We start from the raw sequence: 25640 nt of genomic DNA, 5'->3' as shown, positions 1-25640 counted from the left end.
GGTCCCATCGCCTTCCTTTGCCATCCCCATTGCCATCGCGGTGGGTGGACGGGCTCTAGGGACTGTGGGAGGGTTTTCTTCACGAGATGAGGTGATTCCCAGGGACCTGGAGCTCCCTGGCATGAGCTGGGTCACCCCTACTGGTGCCCATCTCCAGGGTGCGGCCGGGGCTGAAGGACAGTGCTAAACCTCCCAGCACCTCTCCTCCTGCAGCCGACCCTTGATCCACGCCAATGGGCTGAGCCAGAGAGGGGCCAATGAAGAGGGCTTCTACGGCTTCCTCTTCCCCGACACCCAGTAGAAGCTGCAGCGGGTGGCACAGAAGCTGAGGCCGGGGGACATGTGTCCCCACCATGGCCCCCGTGCCCCGTGTCTGGCACTGCCCAGGCCAGCAACTCCCCAGGGATGCTCTGGCAACTGCAGGAAGCAACTGCCAGATCCTCCTTGATCCAAAAAGGCCCATTTCTGCAGGAATTGGAGATGTGGAGAGCCTAGGTGGCTTTATGAGGAGCCCAGTATCACTGGCCACATGGCCCAGCGACACGTGCAGGTCTGTGTTGGGCGAGGGGAATCGGGGATCCCCGGGGCCGCGGCGCTGACGCCCTCTGCCTCCGTGCTGTCCCCAGAGGTGCCACATCTGCCGGCTGCAGGTCACCTCAGTCACCTGCCAGGGCCAGAGTTCCCCCCAAATCTTCCACTTCCCCTGCAGCAGTGAGCGGGGCTGTGTCTCCCACTTCTTCGGGGAGTTCAAGGGCCTCTTCCAAGATGTGGTCAGTTATTGCAGAAACACAACTGTTATATTAACAATCATAACCAGCTGATATTATAAACCATTCGCAACCTGGTACAGTGTTTGTATTTTGCTGTTTTCATTGCAAATAATGTGCCTTATGTAAGGACATAAAAAAAAAAAAAAAGGCCAATGAGGCATCTCAGTTTGCACTAACACTGCCCTATTTACTATCAGGAGACCAATAAAGATTTCCTTTCTGAGTCACACCACTGGCTGTCTCTCCCACGTGCTGCTCATTTCTGGGCGCGGGGTGTTAATATACAGGGCTACCACTGCACCCCCACCTCCGGACAGGAGCAACACACACATATTCCCAAAGGTTCCTGCCTGTCCTGAACTCACCCAACTCACTTCCTGGCCTCCAGCAGCACATGGTGAACCCAGCTATCCGCCTGGGACTAGGAGAGGGCTGGCAGCAGGGGAGCCAGAGGGAACCGATTTCCCTGATGCCGGAGGCTGACGGGCTCTCTGTATAAATCCAGACCGCCAGCAGGCAAGGCTGGAGCCAGGGGACCTGCAGCTCAGCTCAGGAACAGCTGTGTCTGCAGCTATTCCTGCTGGGAAATTAGAGAGTGGTTGTTCCTACCCATCTTTACGTGGCCCCTTCACTGCTTAGACAGGTTGGAAGAAAACACAGCAGGGGGAAAATCAGTTCAAAAGAGAAAAATCGATAGGGTTTGTTACAGATCTTACAACTTTCCATGTCAGGTGTCCCCTGAAACGGGGTCAGTGCTCTCCTCTGTCACCCTCTCCAGCTTCTCACGCCGAGCTGGCTCCCAGCTTGCTGAGCTTCTGCAGGAGGGTGCCCCGCAGCGCCTCATCCCTGACGTTGTCCGTGATGGACTCCAGGAAGTGCCTCTCGTTGGCTCTCCGCAGCGCGTTGCTGGGGGCTGTATCGGCGCTGCTGAACGTCTCGTACTGCGAGAGGATCTCCAACGCCACCACCACCAGCGGATCGCTGCACCCCTTGTCCGGCAGCATGGCAGCGACGTGCAGCAGGTGACAGAACATCTGGATGCAGACGAAGGACACCTCCTGCGTGGGGGTCCTGTCCTCGGCAGGGTGCCAGGGGGGCCCCGCTGCACTCTTGACGCAGCCCAGCAGGGCGGTGAGGCTGCTGCAGTACAGCTGGACCACGTGGAGCCAAGCCTCTGCCGGTAGCCAGGTGGAACAGCTGGAGCTGCAGAGGAGCTGGAAGCCCCGCAGGAAGAGCACGGAGAACTGGAGCGAGCAGGCAAACGGCCTGAGGTTGAGCAGGGGCATGTACTGCACGTACTCCAGCGTGTATGGCACGTGCAAGACTTGTCTCTGCAGCAGGTTTTCGACCACGGGCGTGAGCCTCTTCCATTCGCTATGGCTGCACCAAGGGAGGACCTGAATGAGGGCCACCAGGAACCCTTTGCTGAAAAGATTCACTTCTTCGGGGTTGTCCGCGTTGACCGTGAGGAGCGTCAGCATCGTCTCCCTGAGCACTGTGGACACGCAGCAGCACTCCATCCACGCCAGGAGCCCGCTGCCCGGTCCGTAAGCTGGCACATCCCGGGACGTCCACTCGTCCTCAGGAAGCGCGCAGATCTCAAACAGCGTCGCTGGGACCTCGTTCTTGAAGTGGTCTCCATAAAGCTTCTTCAGCCGGAGACCGACGGTCCAGTCCAGCAAGGCCACCCTCCTGTGAAGCCAAGCCAGCGACTGGACCCACAGCTCAGGGGAGGGGGCGGTTTCTGGTCTCACCACCTCACAGAGCTGGCAGAGGATGTTCAGGATCAGGTCTTTGGTCTCCAGCGAAGGAAAGAGCTGGTCCCTGGGCTGATGCCAGTACTTTGAGTAACCATCTAGAAGCTTGCAGAGGCTGAGGAGAAGCGGGAACGGGTGACAGGACTTGATCCAATGCTCTTCCAAACAGGACTGTACCTCCAAAACCTTACTGAGGATCTGCAGGCTCAGCTCAATTTGAGCAGAGTCGGATTTCAAATAGGGAAGGACAAAGACTTTGGTCACCTCGGCAGGGGACACAAGTGGGGTGGCTGAGCTTGGCTGCATGAGAAAGGATAGGAACTCGAGGAACTGCTCCTCCTCCCTCGCAGTGGAGAGCCTCCCCCACACCGCCTCCTCCAGACACCTCCCCACCAGGCTGCGTGGCCTGCCTGGATCATTGCGGGTCTCCAGGAAGCTCAGCGCTGGGAAGGAGCAGAGGATTTGCGCCAGGAACGGGTGTGCTCCGCGGTTGACTACAGCAAGATTACAAACCTGCTTCACCGTGGCCTCAGGGTACAGCAGCGTGAGCCTAGCCACAGCTGCCACAGCCCTGGTCAGGCCTTCATCAGACACGCTCTTCGTGATCTGGTTGAAAGTCACGTTCAGATCCTCCTGGAAGCCCTCTGTGACACCCTGCAAGTTCAGGGACAGACCTGCTCCGCCCCAGGACACCAGGACGCTTGAGATCACTTTGTTTTTGTCGGTTAGCGAAAGCTCAGTGTAACACTCCATGATGGCTTGGGTCACTTGCATCTCCAGCTCTTGGCCCTCCTTGTCTTGGCGGGACACAGCAAAGTCCATCAGCGTCTCCAGCAATTTCAAAACTAGTTCTGGTTTCTGGAAGAGAGCTTTGTTTTTCATGAGGCAATTAACCCAGTCCTTTGAAAAGGCCCAGGTCTTCTCAGAAGCAAAAATGGAGCACATCTCCATGTGCCGGTCCAGCTTTTGCTCAATGATTGTCATGGCAACTGAAGACACCAGGCTGGTGTCTGAATCCTTGCTCTTCAGGCTGGCGCTGGTCTCTGTGAGAAAGTCCTTGGTGATCTGTGTCAGCTCTAGCACTACATGTGTCTCATCCTCACCCAGATCTCTAGTCTCTGAGAAGCAAACCAGGTTCTTCTCAAAGGTGGTAAGCGTGTCCAGGAGCCGGTAGCTCTCATAGCAGAGCTGCTCAGAGCTGTTCAGGGTGCCCTGCAGCTCCTCTCCCCAGGCACACAACAAGCTATGGAGAAAGCCCAAGCCAACAAAGAGCTCCTCACGAGAGATCTTGGCTGTGGACAAGAGGCTCATGCTTCTCTCTGCTTCCTTCACCTTCTCGCCTAGCCCCATGTGGTGGAACTGGCTTTCAGTGTTGCTGGTCCAGAGGCCAACCACAGAGCTGACCTTTTCCAGGTACTCTGCGGCAGGGAGGGTGCTGCCCTCCGGCTCTAGTTCGGTGAACACGGACAGCAGCTCCACCATGTTGGCCAAGCCATAGCACCTCATGGCGGGCAGGGTGATGCTCCCATAGGTTTGCTTTAACCCCTCCATCAGGGCCATGAGCAGGCTGGTGGCAGCGGGGGGGTCATTCAGAGAGCCAGGGTCACCCTTGAACCTCTTTGGGGGCTGGAGACCATCATCCAGACAGGATTCACACCCATGCTGATGTATGAGAGTGCTGAACGCAGAGACTATTGCGTCTTCCTGGCCCTCCTTGTGTTTCATCACCTCCCACCACACGTCCAGGAACAACCTGATGTCCGACGGGGACGTCTCGCTGGCGACGTACTCCACCAAGTGCTCCAGCTGGCTCCGGCCCACATCCCGTGGCAGCACCAGCAGCAGCTGCACGAAGAGCTGGGGCACATCAAGGGCCTTCACCAGCTCGAAGAGGATGGTGTGGTTAACGTCGGGGATCATCCTGCCCACGGAGAAGAAGCCGTCCTCCTTCCACCCCTGGTCCAGTGAGGCGGCCGGCGGGCCCGGCAGCAGGACTTTAGCCCAGACGATGGCCACCGCCTCTTTCTTCCAGAGGCCGTGCTGCAGCGGCGAAGGGCAGCGGGCCCCGATCTCCCGCAGCGCATCGGTGATGGGGGGTCCCACGCGTGGCCAGTCGGCTTTGCGCAGCTCCCGCAGCGGCCGCGGCTGGGTCAGCCGGGCGGCCAGCAGGAACCCGCCGTGCAGGATGGCCGTCTCCTCGCACACGCCCCACGGCCCTGCGCGGAGACACCGTTACCGCGGCTCGCCCCGGCCCCGCTCCCGCAGCCACCGAGCTCCGTGCCCGGGTTCCATTCCCCTCGCCGGCCCCGGTCCCGCAGCCACCGGGCTCCATGTCCCGGCCCCTCTCCCACAGCCACCGGGCTCCATGTCCCGGCCCCGCTCCCGCCGGCCCCTCTCCCGCACCCACCGGGCTCCATGTCCCGGCCCCCTCTCCCGCACCCACCGGGCTCCATGTCCCGGCCCCTCTCCCGCCGGCTCCTCTCCCGCACCCACCGGGTTCCATGGCGGCAGCGTGGCCCCCCCGCGTCCGGCGCGCTCTGACGTCACGGCAGGTAGCCCCGCCCCCTCCCGCAGCGCCCCCTGGCGGCCCGGCGGTGGCGCCGCCCGCCGCTGCCAGCCCTGCCCCGGGGGATTCATTAATGCGCGGGAAAACGGAGAGTCCAATTAAGCGAGTCCAATTAAAAAGGGAGGGGAAACTCGGGTGCCGTGGAGCGCAGCCGAAGGCAGGCACTCCGACAGCCCGCCCGAATCACTTCAGCGGGTTTCAGGGCTGCAGCTCCCGCGCGGACGTTCCGAACTCGGTCAGTGCACCAGCCAAAATCCTCACTCAACTTGGACCAAAAAGGTCAAACAGAATCACAGCGAGGAATTTTTCCTGTTTAAAGTCAGAATATTCACTACAAGCGCCGACATGCCTCTGCAACTGCCAACGCTGCTGATTTTGCCCCTTTTTCTCTGTGAAACTTTTTAAGGTTTTCATCAAAGAACACAAACCGGGCGGCGTGCCCGACGCGGACCATGGTGGTAATTATTCCCAGTATTCCCAGCACTTATTCCACTAGCAAAAGCAGAGTGACTTCATTCCAGCGGAATAAACCCTGTACTGTTACTTCTAAAGGCAACTTCTCAACAAAAGCTAATTGCAAAACCATCAGATGCTTATTCCAAGCTGCCTCCCGGCACCCCAGCAGACAGCCCAGTGCTGAAGCACGGCCCCGGCTCCCGCCTGGAACGTGGAGGCTCCGTGGCTGCTGCCAGCAGCTTGGGACGGGGTGGAAACCACCACATCCATTACGTGGCCCCAGTGAGAAACACACCACGGGCTTCTCCAGTGAACATCTCACCTCAACAGCTGGGGAAACATCCTGGAATGAAAACAGGGCTCGTTCCAGGCTGGAATATTCAGGTAGTTTAGCAAGGCAATTTCTCTGTCCCAAGAAACAGACCTGCACTGCGGCTGCGGAGCTGCTCGAGTTCCCCGTGCGAATCCCCCTTCCCCTCAGCTCAACACTTCGCCACCAAAGCGGGGCACCCGCGATACTCACAGCCACCTGGAAATCTCTTTCTAAGCTGCAAATCAGGGACAGCTACAATCAACTCGTTTGAAAATTAGATACTGTGATGAATCTAGCAACCTCTTTTTCAAGTATAACACTACCACAGAACTGTGATGTCTTCCTCTTAACTGATGACCCCTGTTTTTGAAGCCACGTGCCCAAACCTGCTCTTTACTGCACAGCCTGGTTTTTTGCAGGGAAGCATGTTATTTGCTTGGAAGGACAGAGCAGCAGTGTGAGACAGAAGCTTAAATCAAACAAACCAACCAGCACAGGACATTACAGCACCCTCTTTCTGGAAGGGACAATGCAACACATTACATGGGACTGGCAGTTTTCCAGACGAAAACCAAGGCACGAGGGAGCAGTCCAGTCCTTTTCTCCAGCTAAGCAGAAGCCTTCTTCAGTTTCTGCGCAGCAAACCACTTGTCACTGCCGTCCGCCGCCATGGCCTGCACAGAGAAAAGCATTAATGTGTTCGGAACAGCAGCCGCGTCACCCCACGCCTGGTTGCTCCCACTCACCAGCTGCCCCACAAACCCGGCCTCATCTCAAGGACACTTTCCAACTTGGAAGAAAGCTATGCTGATGGATAAATTATTTTTTCACACACTAGTAAGGAAAACAGACACAGAAAACCGATGTTCTCTGCTGCAGCAGATAAAGAGATGATCTGGTAACACAAGAGCGAGGCAGGACAGTTTAAACACGGCCTCCCCACAGAGCTCCCGCCCCACACCAGAGCCCCTCAGCCGTGGAGGGTGTGCGGCTGCGCTGGAAGCACCGCAGCTCACAGGTAACTGTCTGTAGTAACTTACACCAAAGCGCTGCTGAGGTGCCCAGCCAGACACACCAGCACCTGGCTGCCCCGAGAGCAAGGCTGGAAAACTCCAGCCAGGATACCGAGTGAACTTTAAAAACTGACGTGTTTTCCTTAGCAAGATGGCACAACTGGCTCCTCAGAAAAACTCCACATGGAATTAAAATTGGATTCTGCGGGTGTCTATAATCAGGAAGACAGCAAACACGCAGCCAGCATTACTTACATCATCCAACAGTCTGTCACCGTTGGGGTCCACCTTGGACAGATCTCTGAATGCCTCATCTCCCACAAAACAGATTTCATGGCCATCCTAAACCAAATTTAAGAGCAGGTAAGTTAGATACCTGGGAGAGGGGAAACTGAAATCTAACTGAACCACCATTGCCAGTATTACTCACAGGATCAGCCAAAATAATCACTTGTACTGTGGCCTTGCCAGGTGTGTCCAAGCTAACCAGAGGTGTTAAAATTTTCTGATTCTCCTTTTTCATCAGGGCTTCAATGTCTGGTAACTTAAACAGAAAACAAATAAAAATCAACCCTAGTCAGATGAAGGTCAGACGCGTTCAGGCTCTTCCCATTTACAGCTCCCCATTACCCACAACTCCACAGCATTCCCACTGCAAGAAATATAAAAAGTGTCAGCTCAGTATTTTTTTGTTCACATCTGAGGTATTTTGCCAATACTAGAAATGAACTGAACCCCTCCCCAGCCAGCCCTGGGCAATGAAAGGGGTGAGGGAAATGTGGGTGTTACCTCTTCCTTTGCACAGGAGAAGGCAATCCGCCCAAACGCTGTCCCGTGATCCACAGCTCCTCCAACTGTTTTCAACTCCAACTTACACTGAGAGAGGAAAAAAGCAAGCCTGACTCGCAAGGACACTGTTCTCAGTGTCACATTCACTCCAGCTTTTACTAATGTGGGTGATTTCAAAATCATTCCTACACAGATTTCCCAACAAGCCAGAATTACCAGAGCAAACCACAGCTTTTTTAAAAAAAAATAATACAGTCAAGTGTACGCAAGCTTTAATTTAAGTACACAGAAATAAGTGCACAGTTGCTTTAATTAAGAGCTTTTTTCTACTTTAAGATTTTGTTCTCACGAAACAAGAGGTTTCTATGATGAGATGCAACTCTTAAAGATCAGAACTGGGAAGTTTTCTAAGGACTAACCTGATTATCCGCGTAGCCCAGCAAAGCCCTTTGTTTTTCCTCATCCTTCTCATATATTTTCATCCCCAGCAAATCAGACCAGTAGTTAACAGACTTCTGCAGATCGGAGACACCCAAGGTTACCTTTAGCACAGGATCTGTAGGATTGTGATAATTAGCAATTAGTTACACTGTAGTTTTAAACCCAGTTGTACGTTCTTGAGAAGGAAAGTAACAAAGCCATAACAGAAACATGTTCTCTCTCATAAAATGCCATTGAGACAAAGGCACTTCCCATTCCAATATCCCACTCGTAAATCCATTTTGAACACCAGTAAGAGCAAGCATGGATGCTTCACCTTGCCTGAGTTCTTCCTTGTCTTCCAAGTAGAACTTGTATCCGCCTGGGGCTTCAGCTTCAAAAATGCCAGCTGTGACTTCCTTGAGAGGCCACCCCATCTTCTTTGCATTGCTCACGGCCTGGCTGGACACCAGTGTCAGGCCCTGGTGAGAACAGAACAGACACACACACACACAATTCATAGGGTGGAATTACAGGTGTGTAAGTCCTGCCTTCCAGTGGTCTGCTTCTGCAATGGCCAGAAACAAACACGGTTGCTTGTTATACCAGATGGGCCATACGATCTCCTGACAATCAGGTATCTTGCTGCTATACAATAAGCTCAGTCTTACCGTGCATCCCACATGCATTTGGAATGCACTAACCCACCCTTCTTTCACACCAAAGGGAAAAGAAAAGCAAAAGGCATTTACACCTGTGAGTCGGCACACTGTACAGAAACGGAAAACCGAGTTCCCGGTGGCTCCACGCAGCTGTTCCCTGACACCCACAAACTGAGGGAAGAACATTAGCTCAGGGGAACAATCACATGTACTCAGAGATGAAACCTGAGATCTTCACTGGCTGTCAGCTAGTAAACAACAAAGAAATAAGTAATAACAAATAAAGGAGTGTTTTCCTACAGCAAGATCCCTCCTAGGGAACCATTCCGCATTGGATCTGGCAGCAAGCACCGGCCATCTCACACACACAGCAGCTAAGAGGTAGAGCTCCAGAAAGCAGCTTTCTGCTGCTCTAATTTCTGCTGTTAAAACTGGGAGACAGCTACAAAAGCAAGAATAAAAAGTGTTCAGGAACCAAACAGCATAAAAAAAGCAACTGGTACAACCTACGTGCTGAACAGACTCTTAATCATAAAAGTAACACAGCTTATCACAAAATTCTGTGGCTACGTGTGGTACTTACCAGAAAGTCATTGCCCAGGTGATATTCTCCAATACCATAATTGTAGGTCAATTCTGCAACAAAGTGGTTGTCTTCTGGCCCATAGCCCACCATCGTTTTGCTCCATTTTCCATCATAAGGGCTGGAACATCCATATTTAATTGTCGTGAATATTAGAAGTAAATATTAAAACCTGCAAGTATTAGTGTTTCAAGGACAAATTGCATTTCTAGAGCAAACAAATGGCACAGGTAATCCAGTAACCTCCCACCAAGTAGGAGCCGATACCAGTGAGGAATTCTCATTGCAACTCGGCGCACAGGCAGACGGGCACCCCCCAGCCAGTAGCTTTGACTGTGGTTTGTCACCCATGACCGTGCAACCAAAGCAGTTCTACCCCCTTAACAGTTCACGTCTGACGAGCGTAAACTGCTCGTTAGCTGGAATTAGGTGAGCAGTTCCTTATTGCAAAGTAGGTAAAGTCAGCGGTTGAGCACCGGATTGTAAGATTTCTTTCACTCATGAAGATGAGAGTCTTTGGGGCTACCAGGAGGGATTTTTAACACAAGACCCCAGATAGCCCCATGACTGCAAAAACCAGTGTAACAGAATGTAATTCCAGGGAAGTTTAGAAAACATTATTTATGAAGTTCAGTATCAGCCTGGGGGTGTAACACAGCAATACCTGTGTTTCAGTGTAAACATCATACCTACACGAAGAGGGAAACTGCTGATTCCAAGGGAAGGAGTTAAAAAAACTACCAAACTACCCAACTACCCCTGTTTTAACTCCGACAGACACTGGCGGGTGTGTTATGAGACGCCAAGCCCGGGGAGCGCGGACACGCTACTCACCCGTTGCAGGTGGCCTTGCAGCCCTCCTCGAACTCCTCGTGCCTCAGCACCTGGCGAATGAGGCGGGAAAGGGGGGTCAGCACCGGGGAGAGCCGCCCCCTCCCCTCCGCGGTCCCTACCGGCCTCACCACGGCGGCGGTGGCGGCCCCGGGGTGGGGGGCAAGGGCTGGAAGCGGCTGCCGGGGGTGACGCCCGTCGGAGGAGCCTCCCACCCTCCCTCCAGGCCGGGGGAGCCCCGGGACCTCCACGGCTGAGGGGGCCGCCGCCGCCCCGCCCGCCCGGCCCCGCCGCTCACGCTCATGCCCAGCAGCTCCCGGTAGAACCGCGCGCTCCGGCCGCGGTCGCCCACTTTGAAGACGAAGTGCAGCGCGCGCCGGGCCGCCATCGCGGAGCGGTGACGTCACGTCGCGCGCCCGGCGCTGCGGCGGTGACGACGCAAAATGGCGGCGCTGGGGCGGCTGGCGCCGGGGTTGGGCCGGGCGCTTCTGCGGCCCGGTGGGACGAGGGGGGCGGCGGCGGCGGGGCGGCGCGGGGTGCGGGCGCTGCGGCGGAGCCCCGTGCGGGTACTGCCGCCGCAGAAGGAGCGGGGCGGGGCGGCCGGGGCGCAGCGGAGCCCCCGGGAGCGCCCTCCCACCCCGCCGCCGCCTCCAGCGGTGGAGTGGAGCCCGGCCGGGCTGGGGCTGCGGTACGAGAAGGCGGCACCCGGTGACAGGAGGCTGGGGTGAGGCGCGGGCAGCACCGCGGCGGGAGGGAGACTGACCCGGGAGGGGTGGGGGGCGGGCCCGCTCCGGAGCTGCCCCTGAGCTGCCCGGTGTCACATGGGCAGAATTTGAGTCAAATTCCGACACTTGGGGGTTCTGGGTAGAGACTGGATACTGCAATGCCCCCTACAACCGGGCTAAAGATAGCGGGGGGGCTTAGAATCAACCACGGGATGGTTTGGGTTGGAAGGGACCTTAAAGATCATCCAGTTCCAACCCCCCTGCCACAGGCAGGGACACCTTCCACCAGCCCAGGTTGCCCAAAGCCCTGTCCAACCTGGCCTTGAACCCTTCCAGGGAGGGGGCAGCCACAGCTTCTCTGGGCAACCTGTGCCAGGGCCTCACCACCCTCACAGGGAAGAATTTCTTCCTTAGATCTGATCTAAATCTCCCCTCTGTCAGTTTAAAACCATCACCCCTCGTCCTATCCCTACACCTCTGATCAAGAGTCCCTCTCCCCTTTCCTGTAGCCCCTTTAAGTACTGGGAGGCTGCTCTAAGGTCTCCTCGGAGCCTTCTCTTCCCCAGCTAAACTCCCCCAACTCTCTTAGCCTGCCCTCACTCACTTCCGAGTGAAGTTCTCAGTGGTTGGCAAACGTCAGACTGAAGGCATCATTACCATCCCAGCCGTTTTCTCTGATTAATTTCTCTGCAGAAAAGTGGTGACCATCGCCAAGTCAAAGAAGTTCCGGGATCATCACGGGAAGGTTCTGCTGGAGGGTCACAGGCTGATCAAGGATGCGCTGGAGGCAGGAGCTGTGCTGCAGACTCTCTTCTTCAGCACCATGGGGCACCTGAAGGAACTGCCTGAGGCACAGCTAAAACGAGCCAACTTAGTTAAGGTGAAATTCGAAGACATTAAGAGCTGGTCTGACCTCGTAACTCCTCAGGGGCTTATAGGTAAGTTGCCTTAGAAACAGTCACAACACTGCTCAAAGGGAAACTTACTTCACACTTAATAAGTGGATAATGACTCTGACTCTGTCTTCATAACCTTCCCCTAGACATTGGCAGTGTGTCAAGAGTGGCATAGTTTGAGAGAATTCCCTTTTATTTGGCCTGCTGTGGTAACTGTAAAAGTGACTCCGAGAATACACTGAAGGTGATAATGCTCATTTTTAATAGCAGGTCACTTCAGTTCTGCTGGGAAATAGTTCTCCTTGACAAGTGACAAATTCTTCTCAAACTTAAGCGGTGCTTTTCCTAATGCTTTCTCCAGCACCTCTTCAGTGAAATGTGGGCCAACTAAATGAGAGACAGCCCTCTCCTTGGGGTGTATTGGTCAGAAGCCTGTCAGCACTTTGTCTCCTCAGGGATCTTTTCCAAGCCCGAGCATGCCAAGATGTCTTACCCTGCCACTCAGCTAACCAACTCCTTGCCCCTGCTCCTCATCTGTGACAATATCCGAGATCCGGGAAACCTCGGGACAATTCTGAGATCTGCAGCAGGAGCAGGCTGTGAGAAAGTGCTGCTCACCAAAGGTAAGAGCCTTTCCCTGAGGAGAGCAACATGAGTTGGAGTAGTTTGGGGGTAAGGCAGGGAATAAGAGGTGCTTGGAGATGTTCCCAAGAGCTTGTAAGCGGTGTCTGGCCCAGATGCGATTTGCACGTGTCTTATGAGGAGCAGCTGAGGGAACTGGGGGGGTTTACTCTGGAGAAGAGGAGGCTGAGGGGAGACCTCATGGCCCTCTACAACTCCCTGAAAGGAGGGTGCAGAGAACTGGGGATGAGTTTCTTGAGCCAAGGAACAAGCGCCAGGACAAGAGGGAATGGCCTCAAGCTGCGCCAGGGCAGGGTCAGACTGACTCTTAGGAAGGATTTCTTTGCAGAAGGGGTTGTTGGGCGCTGGAATGGGCTGCCCAGGGCAGGGGGGGAGTCCCCATCCCTGGAGGGGTTGAAGAGTCGGGTTGACCCAGCGCTGAGGGATCTGGTGGAGTTGGGCACGGTCAGTGTGAGGTTCATGGTTGGACTGGATGATCTTCAGGGTCTTTTCCAACCGAGATGATTCTGTGATGCTGCTGCGGCTGCTGAATCCCGTCTTTGTGGGAGCTGCTGCAGCGTCACTGTTTCCCTCCCGTCCGTCCCAGGCTGTGTGGATCCCTGGGAGCCGAAGGTGCTCCGCGCAGGCATGGGCGCTCACTTCCGCCTGCCCATCGTCGCCAGCCTGGACTGGGAATCTGTTCCCAGCAACCTTCCCGCCGGTGTCCGGGTCTGTGTGGCCGACAACAAAGACCCAGGCGCTCAGGCTGAGGTCGCGCCCGTGCCGGGGGGAGCTGGTGGGGCCGGCTCAGCTCCCGGCAACCCAAGGGCTCCTGCGGAATCCAAACCCAAGGCTGCTCCTGAGTGCGAGGATGAGGAGGGAGCGGTGAGTGTCTGCGTCCCGGAGCTGGCCGCGCAGCATTACTACGAGAACTGGCCACGGACTCCAGTGGCAGTGGTGATCGGTGGAGAGACCCACGGGCTGAGCCCAGATGCGCTTCACCTCGCGGCCAGCACGGGGGGGACGAGACTGCTCATCCCCGTGGTGCCGGGTGTGGACAGCCTGAACGCCGCTGTCGCTGCCAGCATCGTGCTGTTTGAGGGGAAGAGACAGTTGCTGCGGAAGCACAAGCAGGAAGATGAAAGGCAGCAGTTCCCTGTAGCGGGCTAAACTGCTGCAGTTTGGGTGCTGAAGAAGCATCTCCTCCCTTTGGCATGCTGTACTGGTAATAAAAGCGCAGCTCGGGCTGTTTGGTTGGCAGTAAATGAGAATGAAGCAGCTCTGGCAGTGCTGGAGCTGTCCTGGGATGAGCGGGTGATGCCTGGCCGAGCCCGCGGGTGCTCTGACTGCACCGTGATCCCCAAATCTGGGGAGGCCTCAGCTCCCTCACTGTGGGGTCAGGGCGCAGCTGTCGTGGCAGTGTTCGGGCCAGGATGCTGCCGTCAGCCAGTGTCCTTCCTCCCGCAGCCCTGGGCTGCGTGACCTCGCTGCTGCTGGTGGTTTTGGGGTCAGAAAGGCCAAATAGCCACCACAGAATGGGTCGTGCCTGGGCTTACCCAAACCCCGTGCTCTACGGAGCGATGGGAGCAGCACACCAACCCTGCTGTGGGCGTCTGTCCCCACGCAAGTGCCTCAGAGAGAGGGATTATCAACGAGAGAGGGGAAGGATGGAAAAGGAACCACAGCCATCCCTTGGTGGGGAATGGGTGCTGGGCCCTAGGGAACAAGGCCCCAGGGCTTGTCCATGCCTCCCCAAGGGCAACAAGTCAGCTTGCAGCAACCCACCCCCGTGGATCCGGGATGAGCTGCAGCCCTGGTGGCACTGGAGTGTTGATGGACGGCTCCTGCGGCAGCGCCGGCTGCCACCCGGCTTTCTGTGTGCTTAAAAATGCCTCCTCTGCGCTGGCTGAGTCACACAACCAGGGGCTTACTGCCAGCCCACTCTCTGCTGGCTCTGGTTTCCCATTACCACATTGAAACTTTGGCTTGAGAAACACCCAGAGCTGGAGATTCCGCCTCTTCCATGCCCGAGCCCTCATACCCCAGCGCTGCCCGGGCTGGGTGTGTGCTCTGCTTGACAGCAGCGCTACCTCGAGCCTGAAATGGCTCCCGCTGAGCAATTCTCCCTCCAGAGCCCATTTCCAGCTCCCATCTCATCAAATTGACCTCAAATGACCCAGTTTTCAGGCAGAAAATTGCTGCTTTGCTCTGGTTCTCACCGGGCAGCTACAGCAGTGCTGAACTCACAGCCTTACCAGGAGCCTGAACCACAACATCCAGTGGGGAACATGGGTTCTCCCTCTCTAAAGGAATCCACCGCCTCTACACGACCAAATACCACAGACCCTGGGGTCTTTCAAACCACAAACCTGTCGCAATTGCCCCCAAATCAGCCGGCACCCCTCAAGCGCCGGCGGCGGGCGTGCTGGCTGGCAGTGGGTGCTGCTCAGCCACATCCACGCAGCTCCAGTCCAGCAAGCTCTTAACCCACCAGTGGAGGACAACTCACTGAAAAGGGTATTTCCTCAAAAATCTGCAGTAAAGAGGATAGGAGTTAATTGAGGGTTAATTTGGGAGGGGTTGCTTGAAGCTCAGCACCCTGGGAGGCACAGCAAGTGCAACACAGCTGCTGCCATCAGGCTTGGGCCAGCCCCAGCCCCTGGCCCAGGCACAAACAGCCCCCTCCAGCCGTTCCTGCCCTCCCCGGCTCTGGGGCCGATGGGGTGGGCAACGCCGCTGCTCCTCCAGGAGCTCACCAGTCAATCACCACCACACACGAGAGCCCCTGAAACGTGCAAAATAAGCGGGGATTGATCCGGTGCCAAGCTGGTGGCTTTCCCCAGCTCCTGCCTGGGCAGGTTGCTGCAGCAGCGATTGAAGGCGGGGGGTAGAGGCCTGATCCTGCCACAGCTGAGCTGAAAGGGAAGCACGGTGGCTCACACAGCACCCACTGTTGAGCGGACACCACACCACCCCGGGACGCTGGTGGAGACCACCACGGCCAGCAAGAGCCGGGGGGACCCTCAGCTGGGGGGAGGTCTGCAAGCAGAGCCCGTGGGGTGGGTGGGCGCAGCGTGGGGCGGCGAGGCCGCGCTCCCCCCTCCACGGTGTCTCTGAGCAGCTCAGGGCAGTCAGCCAGCCGCGATCCCAGCTGAGCCACCGCAGCGCCGGGAGTTACCAACACCGACCCCACCAGGTCTGGTTTGTGGGTTGCTCCCCCCCTGTGGCCTCCCTGTCCCCGACGGCAGGACACGGCAGTTGGCACCTCCAGGGACCAGGTTATTCTAACAGTTTTATTACAAAGTTCCAATCACCATGTACAGTTTTTACAATGTTACTTTTCGGGGGCTCGGCTGTGCTGCTTGGGTTAGGGAGGGGTTTGTTTTTTTGTCGGGTTTTTTTGGTTATTTTTTAAAGAACAGCACCATGAACGTTGGGTTTGGGACACACCTACGAAAAACAGCTCAATCAACTAACATAGAGGGGAAAGGACAATTCATACCAGAGAGAGGGGCGAGAGGGGATGGGGAGAGCACAAGGGAGAGACAAGAGGTGAGGGCAGCGCGGTGGTGGTCCTCCTTCTGGCTCAGAGCGGGAGGCAGGGAGGGAGGGAACACCCACCCGTTGCAGGCGGGCGACCCCCCGACACGCACAGCCAGCGCTGCCTAAGGCTGTCGGTGCTTGGGGTGGGAGGTGGGAAACCCACCCGGAAGGGTCTCACCCCCAGGAGGAAAAGCTCGGCTGCGCCGTGGTCTTTCAGAGGTTGTCAGCAGTTAAGACTTTGTCTCGGCCTCATTGGGGCACTGGTACTCAGGTGGGAAAGGAGGATGGGCCAGGGGTGAAGGGGACAGGTTCCTTATTGCTTCCTTAAAGTCATTTAGTCAGCAGGGGTGGTAGGAAAGAAAGGGGAGAAGGAGAAAAAAAGAGCCCCGAGAACCCCATCCACTGCCTGATGCATACGTTGGGAAGAACACCATGCAAAAAGATTTGCCTGCTAGCTAGTGCTGTGTATAAAATAACGATATGGTAACAGTTCTGGCCTGGTTATTAGAGAATATATCACCATGAAGCACAAGCGAAGTCTCCAAACGCCAACGACTCCCTGCTGAAAGTGCATCTCGAGGAGTTTGCTCAGGAGAAGGATTCACTGCGTAAAACAAGGCACCACAAGAAGGTTGGATACTGGGTCGGGCGTGAGGACACGCTGGAGAATCCACAAGCGGCGGAAGAGAGACCTAGTTTTAAATAATGTCTGTTGGCGCAGAAGCCCCCTTAGATGGGCTCGGGTTTTAGCTTGTCTGCTAGAAAGTCGCTGACAAAGGCTTCCACGATTTCGGGCGTGATCTCCTCCACATCCATCACGTACTTGGCCCGGGCTGACATGTCCAGGATGGTAAGCAGGGGCGCAGCCTCGGGCAGGTTGGTGTAATCCCGCAGGGAGTCGGTCATGTCGTCCTGGGGGCCAAAACAAGACAGAGAGAGGAGCCATCAGCAGAGCCAGCGCAATCAGGAGCAGTTTGCTGCTTCCCCGCCGTGGTCTGCAAACACCTCCTGAGCGCTTGGGCATTGCACCGGCACTGCTGGGCCGCGAGCGCAGCCCCCGCCCTGCTCATGCTTCGTGTCAGAACCAAACCGGGCTGATTTATCCCCGCCTGGGATGGGACCACGTGCTAAACCAACCCGTTCCGCATGGGATACGGCCCCCAGCACCCCCAGACTCTCCCAGCCACCTCAGAGCCTCAGGGGCAGGAGAGGTTTTGGCATCAGCAGCTCAGGAGGTGAACGTGGGGACTCGCCAATCCTCTGCCAGCACAGCCGTAGCCTCGCTGCTCCGCAGGCCAACGGGACCCAGGTGCACCCCCGGAGCAAACCAGAAAACAGGAAAGCGATGACAAATGCTTTGAGCCAACACCGAGGCCCCACCGGCAGGTCCCCAGGGCCTGCACGGGAGCCGTAGGGCTCCCTAGCAGCAGGCTGCTGGCGGGGAGGGAAGAGTTTGTCCCTGCCAAGGCTGTGCAGTGCCAAAGCTGGCACTGGGGCGGTTCACCTCCCGCCCCTGGCCAAGGCCACGATGTGCAGCATCCCAAGGGGGACGTTCCTCTGAGCCCATTTCCAAGGGCAGTCATAGAAAATAATCGATCCGGTGAGCGGCTGGTGGCAGCGCAGCTCCCGTCACACTTCCCCTTCCACTGCAGCCAGACCGTGAGGTGGGAAGGGGGAGCAGGGCTGCGCCCCCCGCCTCGGGCCAGGGTGCTCGGCCGCCCCCCGCCCCTCCCGCTCCCAGCCCAGGTGTTGGGACGCCTCATCCTTTATCTTATCCCTGCAAAGGGACTAAAAAACTTTTTTAATCAATGCAAAACCGGCCCAGACGGCGCTGGGAGAGGAACGGGAAACGCCTGCTCTGGCTGTGGCCGGGGGGGCCGGTGGGGACCCGGGGCCAGCGCTGCCGGCTATCGAGGTGACAGATGAAGGGGACGTGCCGGGCACCCCCCATTTTTCGGCCTGGCCGCCGCAGGGATGTCGGGAGCGGGATGAATAGCAGCAATGTTTCAGCTACAGCCAGCGAGCCGGAGGAAAACACTTCACAGGCTCTGGGGGAGGGGGGCAGGTCCTGGACCCTCCTAAAATAGCCTTTCCAACAAGGGGCTTATTCAGGGGCGCGGGGCCGAGCTGGGATGCTCGGAGACCCGTTATGGTGGTGGGAGCAGGGGTGCCTGTCCAGAGGGGGCTGGCGGGGCTGCAGGAGGTGGTGGAGGGGCCTCGCTTGGCAGAGGGGGGGGCCAGGGTGCAGCAGTGGGGACCCTTTTGTGCGCAGGGCGGCTCCGGAGGGCCCTGGTGGTGGCAGTGACATAAGCGTGGAGGGACGGAGCGGCGGCTGCCACCCGCCCAGGCCCCCAGCAGCACCTCGGGAGGTCTGTGGGCAGGGGACTGGGGGCTTTTTTGACCCTTACACAAAACCTTCCTCGTTTGCAAGCCTGGAGCAGGGCAAAGTGCCAGCGTGGGGAAAAGGGAGGCCAGAAGCCCCATTTTCTCCAGCAGATCCCTGGCTCCAAGCACCGCAGCCTGCACATGACCCAAATACCACCCCAGCCCCCAACAGCGTGGCCAGCTCAGGAAACAGCCCTCGTTTGTGATGAGGTGCCCATCCAAGCTCCAGGCAGAGCAGAGCTGGGACGAGGCAGCGGAACCACAGCCCCTGGGCCACCCTGCTCCTGCCCTGCTCCCACTCCCAGGGGCGGTTTTGTCCAGCATCACCCACACGGCACCAAAACGGGCCGAGCCCGCAGGATCAGGGTGGACTCCCACAGTCACCCCTTAGGGACGAGGCTGGAGCAGCTCCCAGGGTGGGAGGGCAGGCAGCAGCACTCCAGCGAGCGCAGTGCTGCCTGGGCCAGGCTGAAACCCAAACCCCAGCTCCTGGCCCCAGCCCAGCCAGCTTTCCTGCCCGCAGAGCCTCAGGATGCGAGGGGGGAGCAGGCAGCTCCCTCCTGCCCCCCAGCCCCTCTCTACCTGTCCCCAGCATCTCCCTCGTCCGCCATCAGGCTTCTCCACCTCTGAGAAAATGCAGATGGGACCCTTTTGCCAGGAGTAACATCCAGCAACAAGAAAAAGGGACTGAGCCAGGACTCAGTCTGGTTTTGCTCCATAGTCCCTGGCTAGCTGCAGTAGCTCTGCGCCTCAGTTCACCCACCTGAAGGGCAGTGACAGTGGCACCCAACCCAGCTCAGTCCTTGTACAGAAATACAGCAGGATGCAGCCCTGTGCCCTCCTCATGCTTACCTCACCCGCCACAAAGAAGAGCAACGGTGCCTCCTCTTCTTTGGCTTTGTACTTGGCAATGATTTTTTCAGCTATGGGCTGAATCAGTTGTTTCGCTGCCTCCGACTCTCCATCATCCTCTGAATCTGTAGGGCAACAGGGGTGGGGAGACAAAACAGAAGAGGCAAGGCAAAAAGGAGGTCAGGATCAAACGGATGCAAACCGGCCGGGTGCAGGCAGCTTTATCCCACAGCACCACCACGCAGGAAACCGGAGACGGGATGTGCAGCACGAACTTCAAAGCTGCGCAGCTCCGTAGCAATTAGGGAGCAGCTGAAATGTGCTTTTCATGTGAGACAGGGAAACATGTAACAGAGGAGCAGCTCCTGCTCCCCAGACACTTCACCACTCACTCCCCTGGTGCTGCTGCTGAAGTGCAGGGACAAACAGGCGCAAAAAAAGCTGCTCTGCAGTTTGAGAAGCATCAGCATGTTTTGAAGACCAAACGAATGCGCTGATCTGAGGCTGCCTGCCGCCCCTGCCCGCCACCCACCATCCCTCCGCCTCAGGACGGCTGCTCAGCAGCTTTTCCGCTCACGTCTCTGCGGCAGCAGCACTGTGAAGGCAGCTTTGATTTGGCAGAGGTAGAGTAGAAAGAGATGGCAACATCAATCAAATGCCAGCCACCACTGAAGTTCAAATACTGAGCTGGAAAGAGGAGAGACTGCGTCCTTGAGCAGCACTGAGATGAAACGATTTCAATTCGGGGACAACTTTTAGCATTAAAAAAAAAAAAAGTAAGAAAGCAGAAGAGAGGCCCCTGGTCTCCCAGTCGCGTGCAGCTCTCGTGGTCCCTGACGTAACCGCCCAGTATGGCCGGTCCAGCCCCGAGCTGGGACAGGCGCTGCCCACACCCGAAGCGCTCTCTCCCCTTGCTCCACACTTCCCCACCCTCCTCTCTGCCTTCTCCAAGCAGAGGAGGGGATGCCAGAGACACTGCACGCTGCATTTTGGGGTCTGTCCTGCATGAGCAACAGTGATAAAGACATAGAGTTTGGGGGGTGTCTGCAGGGATTGATTTTTCTACAAACAACGGCTGCTGGCAGCACTCCAGGCAGCCCTGCACACTCTGGCTGACCCAGCCCTACACTCTCCCGGGGCAGATGTAGAGTGGTTGGGATTTATTCACAACCGGCTCTTGCTCAGCCTGCCTTCTCCTGCAGCTGCTTTCTCCTGGGGGTGCTGCTGCCCGCACAGTGCAGGCGCTGGTCTGCTGGAGAGGGGGGTCTCCCAGCAGGACACGGGCTGGCCAGGAGCCCCCATCCCCAGCGCTTGCCTTGGCGCAGCACTGGCCTCATCACCCCAGCACATCGCCAGCAGATTTCCCCGAGGCTGCACATCCCCTCAGTGCCGAGCAAGAGCCCCAGCCGCCGGCCTGAGAGCGCTCTGTTTGCAGCAAGGTGACAGAAAAACTTTGCTCAGAACAAGATAAAAATAACTCTTTCCAGAGGCCTGCAGTGCCGGCCTCAATCAATCACCCTCGGCGTGGCTGGCCGGTCCTCCCCATGCGAGGAGAGTATTTTTGGCTCTGTGCTCACATCCCCTGCAGGGCTCTGCTGAATAAATAATCAGGGTCAAAAGGAAATCTGAAAGGGAAGAAGTGAAAGACCAAGAGCCACGTTATCAGTGCTGCAGAGAAGGGTGTGCTGCTCACAAAGGGCGTGCGAGGAAGTGGGACACAAGCCCTGCCCTGGGCTAGGCCCCCCCGACCGACACCAGCAGGCTCGGGGCAAGGGGGGCTTCTTCAGCAAACCCCCACCACCACTCCACAGAGTACTCAAGGGATGGACGCATTCCCCCCACAAGTCCAAGATCCCTGGGCTCGCTCCCTGAGATGTTGTGTGGCCCCCTCCACCTCCCCCCTGCCCTGCTGGGGCTCAGCCTGCAGCATGGCTCATCCCGGCCACGGCCCTCACCCAATTTAACGGCCTGTGGCTGACAGGGAGGCGATGAGGAAGGGGCCAGCCATGCCCTGGGTGAGCTCCAGGGCTGTGTCCCTAGCAGGGAAGCTGGGGAAGCGTCATGTGTGGGTGAGCAATGGACAGGGACTTTGGGGAGACACCCCACAGGGGGAACACTGAAGTACCAGCAGAGCACGGAAGAGGCTCCTCTGACTGTCACGGCCCCGCTCAGCCCAGGGATTCAAGCCCCGAGCTGTGGCTTCCAGCACAGAGCTCTAATCCCTCTCAGAGACACTCCCTCCGCCTCTTCTGGCACGTCCCGTGTGTCCAAGGTCCCTGCTCCAGAGAGGCTTTTCCCGTCTCCACCACCACCACCGGCCGTGACAGTGTATTTCTCATACTCCCCAACACCCCGTCAGCATTCCCCTCCACCACTGCCACTAAAGCAGCTTTGATACAACAGCTCCTCTCCGCTGCAACTCGCCGCTCCGCCGCATCCCTCAGGTGGCTGGGCAGGAGCTGCGGCAGAGCCGTGGGCACAGGCAGGCTCCGGGAGCCCCGCGAGCCGCAGCAGCCCGCTCCCCTGGTACGGGCAAGGCTCCGGGTCTGTCCGGCCCCTTGAACCCCTCAAGGGGACTCCACAGAGACCTCTCTTTCCCTCCCTCGTGGACATGTGAGCGCGTAGCACCGCTCTTGGCGATGGAAACGGGCTGACATCCCTTCCCACGGACACCATCACCACCAGAGGCAGGTTCTCAGCACTGTGGCCAGCTCTAGCCAAGCTGGCAGTGGCCCGGCTCCCCTCCCAGGCTCTGCTTTCAGAGCAGCGACGCTCCGTACCCACAAAGAGGACGAGGCAGGGGCCCTCATTCAGCTGCACGGCGTTGGAGTCTGTCAGCTCCAGCACGGGCTTGGGGTGCCAGGGGAACTCGCGGCATTCGATGTCGTTCAGCACCTCCACCCGCCCCTGCCGCGTGATCACGTCTCCCTTGGAGTCCAGGACGATGAGAGTCGGGATGCCTGTGATGGAAGAAAAACAGGGGGGGTCAGCCAAAACGTGAACTGGCCAGAGACAGGGCGTGGGGAGAAGGGCCTTTTCCCACCGCCTCCAGCTCTGGCAGAAGCCCAGCGAGCACGCTGCCTCTCCGCAGCTCGTGCACGCGCGGGAATCGGGGTTGCTGGATCCTGTTTCCATCCCAGCAGAGCGCTGTAACTCAGCAGCCACAGCAGGATGCTGAGAGACCAGCTGTGGCACTGCCGGCCTCCCCCTGCCCGAGCGCAGGCAAGGGTCACCACGGCCAACGCCAACGCTCCTGGACGCAAACCCCACCACACCTTGCAAGCTCCCTCCTGCAGAGCTCGGACAGGACAGACGTACCTCCTGCACGTGAGGCAGAGCTTCACTGCCCTGTGGGCACCACCGCCCCGGCACTGGGAGGCGGTTGCTGCGCGTCCCCTGTTTGCAGGAACATACTCAGACCTTTTTGCAGGCAGACCGCAGGCAACGGTGGCCAGGAAGCTGGGTGTGTTCCTTCCCAGAAGGAAGGCCGTATGCTTTAGCAGCCACAAACTCCTCTGTGAACCCCCACACCCCTCCAGCACTCAGCACTAACCACCCAGCCACCCCCAGAGCACAGGGATGTGTCCGATCAGTCATGAGCATTATTACCTGGTTCGGACACGGATTCACAGCCCTGACACTGCTGGGGGAGGAAAGGCCCCTGGGCTGAGTGGCAGCTGCACGGCACCAACCACGGTGATTTGGTGCTCAGGGGCACGGATCACCCCTGGGAACACCCAATACCCACGCCTCTGCAAGTGGAGATGGAGGAGGATCATACTGATCGTAAGCATTAACGCCAGCAGACTGCCACATGGCTAAATCGCACACAAACGAACCCGGCCGCTGTCCTCGCCGCGGCCTGGCAGTGGCCATGGTGCGGGGTCCTCCCTCCACACCCAGCTGCCGGTTTCCAAATCCTGCAGGACCAAACCGTAGCTACAAGTGAGTCTACTTTGGCAGAGAAACCCAGCCCTTGGCCACCCCAGGATACCCTCAAGGATCCCAGCAGACTGCCGTGCCGAGAGGCTGGGACGGACACAGGTCGAGGTCTGTCAGGGAACAGCATGTGGGGAAAAGGAGACTCCCCTGCACGCTGGTGCCGGCTTGTGGATCTTGAGCTCAAAACCAGCTTCGTTTCCTCAGCTGGGGCCTGGAGCTGCTCATTATCGAGTGCAACACACCTCTGCCAGCCCTGGCACAGCGCCGAACAGGCACCCTCCTGCCCACAGGATGGAGGTCCCGGGTTATTTCTTTCTGCAGTTTGGACCCTTGGAAAAGGGAGGAACACATGCATTTTGCTTCACTGGGGGGGGGGGGGGGGGAGGGGGGATGTGGAAACAAACGAGATAATCCATTAAATATGCCCCTTTATACAAAGAGGCACAGTAAAGATCTGCCACAACACATCCCTCCTGAGACTAATGCTGTTCAGGAATATTCAGGTCTACTGGATCACAGCACTGGGCAGGACGGGGCTCGGGGGACATCTGATGAGGTTCTGACCCTTGGGACAAAGCAGCATTTTGTTCCGAGCTACGGGGCTGGAAAGCCCTGTCAGAAAGGAGAAGCTTTGTAAGAGAGGCGAGCAGACCTGCAGCAAAGGTTGAGCACAGGTCACCCATTCAGATGGGGTGCGAGGTGACACCGGCTGGTGACTGTCCCATCTGATAAGGCACCGACAAGGCTTTCCCACCACAGAACAGTCACAGGTGAGTCAAGAGGAGCAGGTCACATTGGTGACTTCACCTGGAAAGCACACCATTCCTCTCTCATCAAGGAGACAAAGAAACGTCCCACAAGGAAGGAAGAGGGGAGAGTTTGGGATCAGGCCCTGAGAGACGGGTGAAGGGACCAGTGCCAGGCGCTGCCGTCTGCTTCTCATCACCCAGGCTTCGATCCTCTTGCTAACCAGCCTCTCCTCCTTCACCCAGCAACATCCCCCAGACCACAACCGGCAAACCAAGGCAGCTCAAATCCCCCTGCCCTCATCCAAAGGCTCCTTTTAGATCTCAATCACTAGAAATACCCTGCAGAGCCATTCTCTGAGCAGGGGGGACCCAGCATGCTTGTCCCTGCCAGGCTCTGGCACTGCACTCCCAACTTTTGTGCAACAGTGGGTTACTCACAAGCCCTCTGAATTCTAGGCATTTCTCTAGGAAATACACAGCCATCTGTCTGTCCCACGCCTGCCTGCAGGTCCGGGCGAGCAGCCGCATTCCCCTCATTCCAGCCCGGCCCGTGCACTGGGGCTGTGAGCACAGAGCTGGTGTAAGAGCAGCAGCGCAGGAACGTGCCCAATGGCTGGGCTTGCAAATCCTAAGGGTATGCCAAGAAAACCATTTTGTATCACAAAAAGGCTTATTCATTACCTGCTGGTATTCAAAATAGCTCTAGGGCAGGGACGGGTTAAACAGACTGGAAGGAATTGGGAAATCTCACTCTGGCCCTCCCCTTCGAGGCACAAAGTACTGCTGAAGTCAGGAGAAGCCCTCGGTGGTGCATCCCACATGATTCCCACCTTTATCTGTTTACAATTCCCAGCCCTGTCCCAAACGCCTGCTTCTCCATCCTCTCCAGACCCGTGTTATACACAAGGGACAGGTTGGAAATGTGGGTTCAGCTGGGTACCCCATCGCAACGCGGCACACCGAGGCAGAGATCTCGGATAAACTTTGCTGATCTGGGCAAATTAAGGGCCCTGTTTAGACACAGATCATTGTGAGTGCGATCCCACAGCTATTGGAGACTTCAAAGCATTCTACCTGATTCGTGTACACGGACACGCACCCACCAAAGCACCCAGCCACTAAAACCTCCAACTGCAAGTACAAAACGGAGTCAGAAAACAGTCTTTAAGATAATTCACCCTGAGTTTAGCATGTTTGGGGAATACAAGTAACACATCAGAAAACTTGGGGCTGGATTTTCAGTCTGTTAGGAGGTACGTGACACACGCTGGGTCAATTCCTGCAGCCCTTCCCCTGCATCAGAGGTTTCTCACCAGTCCCAAAGCTCTGGTTTCCTTTCTGGACCCATCTGGTGAAGGCTGAGGCTGCCACCACCCATCTGCTCCCGGCCCCGAGCAGCACTGCCTTGTCTCCTCAGCTCCTTCCTGCACGTCCCTGGCCAGGTCCCTGGGGTTAGGACACCCCCACCACCAGGCTCACAGTGGCACCCGCAGGATCAGCCTCATCTTCCCAGGTGAACCCTGTCACTGCTCCCCTGGCAAACACGTCCCCCTCTGCACGGGACGCAGACCAGCAGCACCGACGGAACCGTCCTTCACCTTCGTCACAGCCACTAACCCCAGTGCCTCCCCCACCGCTCCCCCCCTCCCCACTCCCCCCAGCCACTAATTGTTATTTTAGTGCCTTTTGGGGGCTTTGGTAATTGCCATGAGTCATAACACCAGAATTTACTTATCAAGAAGAATCACAGATCTGACATTCTGCAAT

At 57.3% G+C, this 25640-nt stretch overlaps 4 protein-coding genes across 5 annotated transcripts in view; 1 reads left to right on the top strand and 3 right to left on the bottom strand.

Annotated features, from left to right (window-relative positions):
• Window positions 1-852: 852 nt before the first annotated feature.
• GEMIN4 (gem nuclear organelle associated protein 4) lies at window positions 853-6204 on the bottom strand. 2 transcript variants are annotated; one of them, XM_074845712.1, is made up of 2 exons: window positions 5021-6204; window positions 853-4743 (listed from the first exon to the last, which is right to left on the bottom strand). In XM_074845712.1, the coding sequence occupies exons 1-2, from the start codon at window positions 5028-5030 to the stop codon at window positions 1553-1555; spliced, it is 3201 nt and encodes a 1066-aa protein (XP_074701813.1). In that variant the 5' UTR covers window positions 5031-6204; the 3' UTR covers window positions 853-1552. The 2 variants fall into 2 exon arrangements, with proteins under 2 accessions (XP_074701813.1, XP_074701814.1); XM_074845713.1 differs by lacking the exon at window positions 5021-6204 and adding an exon at window positions 4971-5005.
• A 150-nt stretch (window positions 6205-6354) lies between these two features.
• Window positions 6355-10624, bottom strand: GLOD4 (glyoxalase domain containing 4). The gene is made up of 9 exons (XM_074845718.1): window positions 10459-10624; window positions 10164-10213; window positions 9330-9450; window positions 8422-8566; window positions 8084-8220; window positions 7665-7751; window positions 7306-7419; window positions 7131-7217; window positions 6355-6536 (listed from the first exon to the last, which is right to left on the bottom strand). Exons 1-9 carry the CDS (start codon window positions 10546-10548, stop codon window positions 6471-6473), a joined length of 897 nt encoding a protein of 298 aa, XP_074701819.1. The 5' UTR covers window positions 10549-10624; the 3' UTR covers window positions 6355-6470.
• MRM3 (mitochondrial rRNA methyltransferase 3) lies at window positions 10567-13667 on the top strand. Its single transcript, XM_074845717.1, has 4 exons — window positions 10567-10884; window positions 11579-11823; window positions 12237-12404; window positions 13010-13667. Exons 1-4 carry the CDS (start codon window positions 10604-10606, stop codon window positions 13570-13572), a joined length of 1257 nt encoding a protein of 418 aa, XP_074701818.1. The 5' UTR covers window positions 10567-10603; the 3' UTR covers window positions 13573-13667.
• Window positions 13668-15676: 2009 nt separating this feature from the next.
• Window positions 15677-25640, bottom strand: part of NXN (nucleoredoxin) — a 52534-nt gene continuing 42570 nt past the window's right edge. The window contains exons 6-8 of the mRNA XM_074845304.1: window positions 21963-22142; window positions 19183-19307; window positions 15677-16857 (exon numbers count right to left, since the gene is read on the bottom strand). Coding sequence (XP_074701405.1) covers window positions 16675-16857; window positions 19183-19307; window positions 21963-22142 — 488 coding nt within the window. The 3' untranslated portion in view covers window positions 15677-16674. The remainder of the gene's footprint in view (window positions 16858-19182; window positions 19308-21962; window positions 22143-25640) is intronic.

The sequence above is a fragment of the Strix aluco genome, chromosome 19, assembly GCF_031877795.1.
Source record: "Strix aluco isolate bStrAlu1 chromosome 19, bStrAlu1.hap1, whole genome shotgun sequence".
Classification (NCBI taxonomy): Eukaryota; Metazoa; Chordata; class Aves; order Strigiformes; family Strigidae; genus Strix; species Strix aluco.
The sequence above is the reverse complement of the archived record's forward strand: the minus strand, read 5'-3'. Positions and strand labels throughout refer to the sequence as shown.